This window comes from Bombina bombina, chromosome 3 (genome assembly GCF_027579735.1).
Source record: "Bombina bombina isolate aBomBom1 chromosome 3, aBomBom1.pri, whole genome shotgun sequence".
NCBI lineage: Eukaryota > Metazoa > Chordata > Amphibia > Anura > Bombinatoridae > Bombina > Bombina bombina.
In genome coordinates, this window is record NC_069501.1 from 503,037,627 (window position 1) to 503,049,942 (window position 12,316).

General features: G+C 38.4%; 1 protein-coding gene across 1 annotated transcript in view; it reads left to right on the plus strand.

Moving 5' to 3' along the window:
• The window catches only part of C3H3orf52 (chromosome 3 C3orf52 homolog), a gene marked incomplete in the record, with an annotated part of 327,789 nt that overhangs the window by 247,094 nt on the left and 68,379 nt on the right, over window positions 1–12,316 (plus strand). The window contains 1 exon segment of the mRNA XM_053706875.1: window positions 1,392–1,462. Coding sequence (XP_053562850.1) covers window positions 1,392–1,462 — 71 coding nt within the window.

Below are 12,316 nucleotides of genomic sequence, written 5' to 3' on the forward strand. Positions count from 1 at the left end.
ATACTAGAGACTTTTGTGTGTGTTTTTTTTTTAAGCTAACTACTCCATTAGGAGACTCACCAATTAATACATATCATTTGTACCTATAATTTGTTTTTTTGCAACTGTATATCCTACCTAATACTACATTACATATTTTAATGTGATAGCATTTGGACGTCTATAAGTACCTGTATCGTCCATTTATGGTAGTTCAGGGAATCTTTTCACTATATATCTAAGATTTATATGCATACATACATTGATTACTTTCAGTCTCAATATATAGTTGGGTAGCTTTTATTTATGAGTAGAACCCCCTTTCTTGTACCTATATATGCATTTTTAAGCACCCTAAATGATATCATATAACTATATTCACACATTTGTCTTTTGAACTAATTCTAATTGTAGTGTAACTGTTTTAATTTAATATTACACTTGGTTTGAATTGTTTGTATTTTCATATGATCTAAGGTACCGATTAAGTAACGTATCTTGACCTTTATAAGTGATACTCAATAGTAGGTTTTATGCGCTCTATTCACAAAATCCTTGGTTTTTCATAGTTTTGTATCAGAAGTTTAATAGGGATATTACTTCCTCTTTGTGGACCAGCTGCACTAACCTACTATAGCTAATTTGCTTTTTACTATTATTATTTATAACTGGTATATACAGTTTAGATTTCATGCCCTAGAGTTGTTTAGTTTAGGAAATCCTGCTTAAAAACTTCCTGTTGGTTTGGGCAAACCTTAGCGCAGTCCACAAGTTTTTTTGGTCTTTCAGACCATCTACTCTTGTGCTCTTTCTACAGCCAAGTGATTAATACATAGCAAAAGCCACTAATATATAGGCAGTGAAATCAAATAATTACATGTGTTCTGTGTTCATTGAAATTTAAAGAGACAGTGGTATTCTATTATACACAAACATGAATAGCAACAGTGTTGCTTTGTTTTTTAAAAAAAGTTTTAACAGTGTCTTAATTTCATCAAATCCCTAAGTAACAACATTTCCTATTGGGAAAAAATTTACAATTTTGCAACTAATTTTAAAAAAAGTATGTAAAAAAAATGTGACGTGATTTTCTATTTTGTGCTTACACATTATACAGAATTCTTTCTTTTTTTTACTTAAAATCAATAAAGTCACATAACTAATCACATTTTTACCTAAACTTATATGGAGAGATGGAATACATATATATATATATATATATATATATATATATATATATATATATATATATATATATATATATATATATATATATATATATTATATATATATATATATATATATATATATATATATATATATATATATATATATAATTTACTTTGTGATTGCAAGAGAGTGCCAGACGTTGTATACAACTTTGTATAACTATGTTTTTATTTTTGTTCCAGGTAACTAATGCTTATCAATCATCACCTGCCTTGAAATATTATTTTATTTCTGCTAACGTGACTTCAGCTAAGTAAGTGATTTTTATTAAATTATTTCTGTTCAAAATGCAGTTTCTTGTTTTGTTTTAATGTTCAATTTCTAAAATATTATGTGAAAACCGTAGATAGAGCATGCAATTTATCTTATTGTGCACACTTTCTGAAGCACCACCTGCTACTGAACATGTTCAAGAAATCAAAGTACATACGTATGATTTTTAATAATACATTTTTTAAAAAAGTCAAGAAGAAAAAAACACCTTGCATTTCAGATTGAGTTTTAAATTTACATTGGATTGTAAACCTTAGAAAGACATTTCTATCATAAGTTGGTGAGAATCCTTGTATTCAACTGGCCACTAGGACAAGGCAAAGTTACCCAACAGTCCAAGAGCTTTTAATCCCTCCCATCTCTCTGGTATCTCGGTCTTTCTTTGCCTCCACAGGAGTAGGTAAAGAATTGAGGTGCTACAGATTATTTGTTGAAAGGGGTTCTCAGACCCACTTGAGACCAATTTTCAGCCTCAGATAGCTGCTATTGGGACAGGGGGAGTACTGTCTAGTGACAAAATGACACCCTGTGGGAGTTAGTCACAAACCCTGTTACAGTTGTTGCGGGAACCTCTACCTTGACCTCCTCTTGTTGGGTTGTCATTGTACTCCACTACTATATCTTCTGCTGATCTTTACTCTACTGGAAGCAGTCGTTTCTGGCGCTGGTAAGCATGGTGGAGTGGGTGCAATTGAGGGAATTAATGACACTCATGAACTCACATAGCCCAAGGCTATTAGCAGGTATTTGTCTGTACACTATAGCCAAGGGACACAGTTATTACACAGATTTTATACTACCATTACTGCCTAGACTCTTTGGTCTAGTATACATTGTACTTGCTGCTGGTTGCTTCACAGCTCAGTTACCAGAAACTAGAACTTTGGCCTACATCATACCCACTAACATATAACAGAAGGGTTAATTATTGTATATACCGATATTCTCTGTGTTTGTGCACTGTAATTTATTTTCCTTTTTAACTGATGATCTCTGCAAGAACTTTTCTACTTGTCTTGTAACTGCCATTATTTGAAAGCAACTACTCCTTGGATTTATTCTCTAGGATGGGGGTAAGCATATTTAAAGGACCACTAAACATAGAAGAATAGCATAATCAATAAATACATAATAGACATTGTGAGGCTACAGGGTCTCTCAGACTAGGCCTCATGTTTACTCCACAAACTATCCATATACTGAACCAGATCCAGGGATCCACAAGCAGAATTTGTGTTTCTCCTTCCAGAGTCATAGCTCAGATCATACAGGAGCTCTTATCAGTAATTCTGATTGCTTTGTCTATGTCTGCAGATCTGATTCAGTTTTCAAGTCTTCCTCCTTGGTCTTTTGTTCTGTTTCTCAGTTTTAGTGAACTTTCAGGCTCTCCTTTTTTCACCAGGATCTCGTGCGTCTCAACTTAATGGCTCAAAGATTGAACACTTAAAGAGACAGTACACTGTAAAATTGTTTTTATATGAATGTATTTTCAATTACTTGTTATACCAGCTGCAGAGTATAAAATATATGAGAAAATGCATTTTTCAGTTTATTTGTGAATATGAAGTAGCTGGTTTTGTGCTTTTAAACCACAGCCTATTACAATGGGTTGAGCTTCAGGTAAAATCAGATCTCATTATGTTATCATTTTGTGTACACACATTTGCTTCCTTATCTTATATTTGTCTAGAAAACCAAAAGCTCAATACTTAGAAAGAACAATAGAAAATTATCATTTTATTACTTAACTATCATGCCCCCCACTGAGAGTGTAATCTCTTCTGCTGGCTGTGTTTACTTAGGCTATGCAATAGAATATACTCCAGTATAGAAACTTTCAGTATAGGTTGGGATACCACAGGCTAAATCAGCTATTTCAAATGCCAAAATAGGGGTAAAGGAGCTACTTGTAAACAATTTAAAACACTTCAGCAGGTAAAATGAATCATTGGGAACAATTTAAAGGAGAGACATTTTTTGGGTGAACTGTCCCTTTAATCTTAGAAAGTTTTTTTTTGTGGAGCAATTTTTTAGCCTGTAAAGAGAGAGATTTACCACAAGATTGGAAAGCTTTTTTTTCCCTGGTGTGATAAACATGTTTTTTTACTGACATTCTTTTAGAATTGCAAGAATTTTCCAATTCTTGCATGTTTATTTAGTTAAGGGATTTCTGCAAGTTATTTGAAAGCTGTATTTTTATCATTAAGAAATTACTTTGGTTTTCTGACGTTCATATTTTCTTTCAGGCTCTAGTCAGAATAAGTTAGGCCAATATCCTCCTCTTTGGAACTTTAAATTGATTTGATTTTAACAGTCTTGCAAACTTCTTCTTTGAACATATGCATGGCCTGGACATTCAACTTTAGACAATTGTCTACTTTTATTTTCTTTATTTACAACTTTTGGCAGGAAAGTCCTTCAAGCTAAATAGGTGCCTGTCTTACTTTTTGTCCCACCCATTTACTTGTGGACTCCCAGCTTGGGTATTCCTAGGAGTAAAGGCTTGTGGACTCTCACCACCTTATGAAAGAAAACAAAATTTATGTTTACCTGATAATAAATTAATGTATTTTATGGTGAGAGTCTGCAAGATCCGCCCATATTTTTCCTTTCAATTGGCTGCATTTCTTTTTTTTTTTAAATATTTATTTTTCAAATTGTCAATCTATATATACAAAAGAAGACACACAAAAAAAGAAAAGGAAAGAAAAAAAAAACCCAACAAAATAAACATAAATTGTGGAGACACGGCTCCAGTTCGTACTATGATTTTCATGGAGACGCAGCTCCAAATCCAACATACCCATACAGAGAGAAAGGGAAAATTAATTTCTGAACATAACTCAGTCAGTGCAATATCTTATTCTTCATACATATTTGAATTTTCCTGAATGTCTACCGCTATAAACATAAATTGTGGAGTCACAGCTCCACTTCTTTACCTCACTAGTTTCTTAATCCCTCCCATTACTCCCCAATAGGGCATAACAAAAACATAAACCTCACAGACAAACAAAAAAGAAAAAAAAAACACACCTAACTATCCCTCCTCGGCAGATGTCACTGTAAGAACTGTCCCTGCTTTCCTAAAGGGGTACAGAAACTGTTCCTGGAGAGTGCTTGTGAGAGAATGTATAAACTTCCCCCACTTATTCAAGTAGTCTGTCATTGCTTGCTCATTATAAGCTTGTATATCATATTGTTCAATAATTGCTTGTTTTATTAAGAAGTTCTTCCATTCTCCAAAATTAAGTGTTTTACTGTTCTTCCCGTTTTTTAAAAATTATACACCTAGCAGCTAATACTGACATGTTAATTAATTTCCAGTCTCTCCCCACATCCCTAAACTTGATAGAAATAACACTTGTTCTAACTCAATATTACCAGGTCTATTTAAGATTTTGTGTAGCCAGTATTCACTTTTTAACCACAATTATCTAATTATGGGGCATTCCCAAATCATTTGTATTAGATCAGCTGCATATTTACTACATTTCGGGCATTTACTGAACTGTCTATTGCCCCATTCCGCACCTTTCTTGGGCGTATAATAAACTTTATATAGAAGTTGCAGATGTGCCTCTCTCCACGTTTCAGATATTGTTATTTTAGCTACTCGTGAAATTGAGTCCCTTATCCATTCAATAGGCCTTTCTAATCATGAGAGGTGGGTTCTCCATTTAATAATTAGGCTTTCCAAATTATTTTGACCTTCATGGGCTAGCGTTAATTTATACCATGGCGAAATGGGATATATTCCCTGCGTGACTATCTTTAGCCATGGTTCAATCTTTTCCAAGCCCCATTCCCAGCCGTTTTCCCTAATAAGTTTGTTTGCATAATGCCTTACCTGTAAGAAGGCGTAAAAATCTTTATTATATATTGAAAGTCATTTTTCAATGTTTCAAATGTCTTAACAGTTTTCCTTTCAGTATCCAAAATTTGATATATAAATTTCAACCCTTTTCTATTCCAATTTTGAAAAAGAGATGAGTTGAATCCCTCTGGAAATGCTTCATTTTTCTGTATTGTCAGAAATTTGGACATGCCAGGTACTACCCCTAAATTTTTACAAAATGTATGCCATGCCGCTATAGGATTACCCATAGTTTTTATACTTTTAATATTCGCCGGAAGCTTCTGCCACGGTCTATGTAATAATATTCAATATATTATGAGGAAGAAAAACATTTGTTTCTATTTCTGGTACCGTATAATATGCGACACCTGATACCCATTCAACCACTATTCTACTTAGGATTACCCAGTTATAATGTTCCAAATTTGGAAGAGCCAAACCCCCTGTTTCTCTTTGTAGATATAATTTATTCAAGGATATTCTAGATTTTTTGTTATTCCATATAAATTGCCTAATGGCCGATGGTTGAGCTCTTATATCTTTCTTTAATACTGGGATAGGGATATTTCTTCTGTTAAGTGTGATCAGTCCACGGGTCATCATTACTTCTGGGATATTACTCCTCCCCAACAGGAAGTGCAAGAGGATTCACCCAGCAGAGCTGCACATAGCTCCTCCCCTCTACGTCACCCCCAGTCATTCTCTTGCACCCAACGACTAGATAGGATGTGTGAGAGGACTATGGTGATTATACTTAGTTTTATTTCTTCAATCAAGAGTTTGTTATTTTAAAATAGCACCGGAGTGTGTTATTATCTCTCTGGCAGAGTTTGAAGAAGAATCTACCAGAGTTTTTGTTATGATTTTAGCCGGAGTAGTTAAGATCATATTGCTGTTTCTCGGCCATCTGAGGAGAGGTAAACTTCAGATCAGGGGACAGCGGGCAGATGAATCTGCATAGAGGTATGTAGCAGTTTTTATTTTCTGACAATGGAATTGATGAGAAAATCCTGCCATACCGATATAATGTCATGTATGTATACTTTACACTTCAGTATTCTGGGGAATGGTACTTCACTAGAATTACACTGTAAGAAATACATAAAGCTGTTTAATAACTAAAGATTATGTTTAACGTTTTTGCTGGAATGTAAAATCGTTTTCATTTACTGAGGTACTGAGTGAATAAATGTTTGGGCACTATTTTTCCACTTGGCAGTTGCTTAATCTGTTTTCTGACAGTTTCTGTTCTCCCTCACTGCTGTGTGTGAGGGGGAGGGGCCGTTTTTTGGCGCTTTTACTACGCATCAAATATTTCAGTCAGAAACTCATTGTATTCCCTGCATGATCCGGTTCATCTCTACAGAGCTCAGGGGTCTTCAAAACTTATTTTGAGGGAGGTAATTTCTCTCAGCAGAGCTGTGAGAATTATAGTTTGACTGAGATAAAAAACGTTTATTCTGTAATTTGTTTCCTGCTTTCAGAATTTGTTATCTTTGCTAATGGGATTAAACCTTTGCTAAAGTTGTGTTGTTTACAAGGATTGAGGCTATAACTGTTTCAATTTATTAATTTTCAACTGTCATAGATCTTCTGTGCTTCTTAAAGGCACAGTACGTTTTAATATTATTCTAATTGAATTGTATTTCCAAGTTGCAAGTTTATTTGCTAGTGTGTTAAACATGTCTGATTCAGAGGATGATACCTGTGTCATTTGTTGCAATGCCAAAGTGGAGCCCAATAGAAATTTATGTACTAACTGTATTGATGCTACTTTAAATAAAAGTCAATCTGTACAAATTGAACAAATTTCACCAAACAACGAGGGGAGAGTTATGCCGACTAACTCGCCTCACGTGTCAGTACCTGCATCTCCCGCTCAGAGGGAGGTGCGTGATATTGTAGCGCCGAGTACATCTGAACGGCCATTACAAATCACATTACAGGATATGGCTACTGTTATGACTGAGGTTTTGGCTAAATTACCAGAACTAAGAGGTAAGCGTGATCACTCTGGGGTGAGAACAGAGTGCGCTGATAATATTAGGGCCATGTCAGACACTGCGTCACAGGTGGCAGAACATGAGGACGGAGAACTTCATTCTGTGGGTGACGGTTCTGATCCAAACAGACTGGATTCAGATATCTCAAATTTTAAATTTAAACTGGAAAACCTCCGTGTATTACTAGGGGAGGTGTTAGCGGCTCTGAATGATTGTAACACAGTTGCAATACCAGAGAAAATGTGTAGGTTGGATAAATATTTTGCGGTACCGGCGAGTACTGAGGTTTTTCCTATACCTAAGAGACTTACTGAAATTGTTACTAAGGAGTGGGATAGACCCGGTGTGCCGTTCTCACCCCCTCCGATATTTAGAAAAATGTTTCCAATAGACGCCACCACACGGGACTTATGGCAAACGGTCCCTAAGGTGGAGGGAGCAGTTTCTACTTTAGCTAAGCGTACCACTATCCCGGTGGAGGATAGCTGTGCTTTTTCAGATCCAATGGATAAAAAATTAGAGGGTTACCTTAAGAAAATGTTTGTTCAACAAGGTTTTATATTGCAACCCCTTGCATGCATTGCGCCGATCACGGCTGCAGCGGCATTCTGGATTGAGTCTCTGGAAGAGAACATTAGTTCAGCTACTCTGGACGACATTACGGACAGGCTTAGAGTCCTTAAACTAGCTAATTCATTCATTTTGGAGGCCGTAGTACATCTTACTAAACTTACGGCGAAGAATTCAGGATTCGCCATTCAGGCACGCAGGGCGCTGTGGCTAAAATCCTGGTCAGCTGATGTTACTTCTAAGTCTAAATTGCTTAATATACCTTTCAAAGGGCAGACCTTATTCGGGCCCGGGTTGAAAGAGATTATCGCTGACATTACAGGAGGTAAAGGCCATGCCCTGCCTCAGGACAAAGCCAAAGCTAAGGCTAGACAGTCTAATTTTCGTTCCTTTCGTAATTTCAAAGCAGGAGCAGCATCAACTTCCTCTGCACCAAAACAGGAAGGAGCTGTTGCTCGCTACAGACAAGGCTGGAAACCTAACCAGTCCTGGAACAAGGGCAAGCAGACCAGGAAACCTTCTGCTGCCCCTAAAACAGCATGAATTGAGGGCCCCCGATCCGGGATCGGATCTAGTGGGGGGCAGACTTTCTCTCTTCACCCAGGCTTGGGCAAGAGATGTCCAGGATCCCTGGGCGCTAGAGATAATATCTCAGGGATACCTTCTGGACTTCAAATACTCTCCTCCAAGAGAGAGATTTCATCTGTCAAGGTTGTCAACAATCCAGACAAAGAAAGAGGCGTTTCTACGCTGCGTACAAGAGCTCTTGTTAATGGGAGTAATCCATCCAGTTCCACGATCGGAACAGGGACAGGGGTTTTACTCAAATCTGTTTGTGGTTCCCAAAAAAGAGGGAACTTTCAGACCAATCCTGGACTTAAAGATCCTAAACAAATTCCTAAGAGTTCCATCGTTCAAGATGGAGACTATTCGGACAATTTTACCTATGATCCAAGAGGGTCAGTACATGACCACTGTAGATTTAAAAGATGCTTACCTTCACATACCGATTCACAAAGATCATTACCGGTACCTAAGGTTTGCCTTCCTAGACAGGCATTACCAGTTTGTGGCTCTTCCATTCGGATTGGCTACAGCTCCAAGAATCTTCACAAAGGTTCTGGGTGCTCTTCTGGCGGTACTAAGACCGCGGGGAATCTCGGTAGCTCCATACCTAGACGACATTCTGATACAAGCTTCAAGCTTTCAAACTGCCAAGTCTCATACAGAGTTAGTACTGGCATTTCTAAGGTCACATGGATGGAAGGTGAACGAAAAGAAAAGTTCACTCGTTCCACTCACAAGAGTTCCCTTCCTGGGGACTCTTATAGATTCTGTAGAAGTGAAGATTTACCTGACAGAGGACAGGCTAACAAGACTTCAAAGTGCTTGCCGCACCCTTCATTCCATTCAACACCCGTCAGTGGCTCAATGCATGGAGGTAATCGGCTTAATGGTAGCGGCAATGGACATAGTACCCTTTGCACGCTTACACCTCAGACCACTGCAACTGTGCATGCTAAGTCAGTGGAATGGGGATTACTCAGACTTATCCCCTTCTCTGAATCTGGATCAAGAGACCAGAAATTCTCTTCTATGGTGGCTTTCTCGGCCACATCTGTCCAGGGGGATGCCATTCAGCAGACCAGACTGGACAATTGTAACAACAGACGCCAGCCTTCTAGGTTGGGGTGCCGTCTGGAATTCTCTGAAGGCTCAGGGACAATGGAGTCAGGAGGAGAGTCTCCTGCCAATAAACATTCTGGAATTGAGAGCAGTTCTCAATGCCCTCCTGGCTTGGCCCCAGTTGACAACTCGGGGGTTCATCAGGTTTCAGTCGGACAACATCACGACTGTAGCTTACATCAACCATCAGGGAGGGACAAGAAGCTCCCTAGCTATGATGGAAGTATCAAAGATAATTCGCTGGGCAGAGTCTCACTCTTGCCACCTGTCAGCAATCCACATCCCGGGAGTGGAGAACTGGGAGGCGGATTTCTTAAGTCGTCAGACTTTTCATCCGGGGGAGTGGGAACTCCATCCGGAGGTCTTTGCCCAAATACTTCGACGTTGGGGCAAACCAGAGATAGATCTCATGGCGTCTCGACAGAACGCCAAGCTTCCTCGTTACGGGTCCAGATCCAGGGATCCAGGAGCAGTCCTGATAGATGCCCTGACAGCACCTTGGGACTTCAGGATGGCTTACGTGTTTCCACCCTTCCCGATGCTTCCTCGATTGATTGCCAGAATCAAACAAGAGAGAGCATCAGTGATTCTAATAGCGCCTGCGTGGCCACGCAGGACTTGGTATGCAGACCTGGTGGACATGTCATCCTGTCCACCTTGGTCTCTACCTCCGAAACAGGACCTTCTGATACAGGGTCCCTTCAAACATCAAAATCTAACTTCTCTGAAGCTGACTGCTTGGAAATTGAACGCTTGATTTTATCAAGACGTGGGTTTTCTGAGTCAGTTATTGATACCTTAATACAGGCTAGGAAACCTGTTACCAGAAAGATTTACCATAAGATATGGCGTAAATACCTATATTGGTGTGAATCCAAAGGTTACTCTTGGAGTAAGGTTAGGATTCCTAGGATATTGTCTTTTCTACAAGAAGGTTTAGAAAAGGGTTTATCTGCTAGTTCATTAAAGGGACAGATCTCAGCTCTGTCCATTCTGTTACACAAACGTCTGTCAGAAGTTCCTGACGTCCAGGCTTTTTGTCAGGCTTTGGCCAGGATTAAGCCTGTGTTTAAAACTGTTGCTCCACCATGGAGTTTAAACCTGGTTCTTAATGTTTTACAGGGCGTTCCGTTTGAACCCCTTCATTCCATTGATATAAAGTTGTTATCTTGGAAAGTTCTATTTTTAATGGCTATTTCCTCGGCTCGAAGAGTCTCTGAATTATCAGCCTTACATTGTGATTCTCCTTATTTGATTTTTCATTCGGATAAGGTAGTTCTGCGTACTAAACCTGGGTTCTTACCTAAAGTAGTTACTAACAGGAATATCAATCAAGAGATTGTTGTTCCTTCTTTGTGCCCAAATCCTTCTTCGAAGAAGGAACGTCTACTGCACAACCTGGATGTAGTCCGTGCTCTAAAATTTTACTTACAGGCAACTAAGGAATTTCGACAAACGTCTTCTCTGTTTGTCGTTTACTCTGGGCAGAGGAGAGGTCAAAAAGCTTCTGCTACCTCTCTTTCTTTTTGGCTTCGTAGCATAATTCGTTTAGCTTATGAGTCTGCTGGACAGCAGCCTCCTGAAAGAATTACAGCTCATTCTACTAGAGCTGTGGCTTCCACTTGGGCCTTCAAGAATGAGGCCTCTGTTGAGCAGATTTGCAAGGCTGCAACTTGGTCTTCGCTTCATACTTTTTCCAAATTTTACAAATTTGACACTTTTGCTTCATCGGAGGCTATTTTTGGGAGAAAGGTTCTTCAGGCAGTGGTTCCTTCAGTATAAAGAGCCTGCCTATCCCTCCCGTCATCCGTGTACTTTTGCTTTGGTATTGGTATCCCAGAAGTAATGATGACCCGTGGACTGATCACACTTAACAGAAGAAAACATAATTTATGCTTACCTGATAAATTCCTTTCTTCTGTAGTGTGATCAGTCCACGGCCCGCCCTGTTTTTAAGGCAGGTAAATATTTTTTAATTTATACTCCAGTCACCACTTCACCCTTGGCTTTTCCTTTCTCGTTGGTCCTTGGTCGAATGACTGGGGGTGACGTAGAGGGGAGGAGCTATGTGCAGCTCTGCTGGGTGAATCCTCTTGCACTTCCTGTTGGGGAGGAGTAATATCCCAGAAGTAATGATGACCCGTGGACTGATCACACTACAGAAGAAAGGAATTTATCAGGTAAGCATAAATTATGTTTTTGCATGAGATATAATATCTTTGGAAAAATTATCATCTTGGAAAGATTAACTCTACCAGTAATTGATATGGGTAATTTAGTCCAGGTTTTTAGGTCTTCTTTTATTTTCTTAAATAATGGTGTATAATTTAGACTGTACCATGCCTCTTCTTGGGTTGTAATCAAGATTGCTAGGTATCTTATACCCTCTCGAGCAGTCTTAAAGTAATTTCCTTCCTTTAAATCTTCACAGTCCCCAATTATCATAATTTCAGGTTTAGATACATTAATCTTGTAACCCGAAAATTAGCTAAATGCAGATATTATATTAACTATTAACGGAATGTTTTCCTCAAGATTGCGAACAAATAATAACAAATCATCTGTGTAGAGAGAAACTTTGCATTCATAGTTACCCAGCCTAATTCCCTGTATATTTGTCCTTAGAATAATAGCTAGGGGTTCTATTATAATGTTAAATAGTAAGGGTGAGAGAGGACATCCCTGTCGAGTGCCTCTACTAGGGATGCACCAAAAT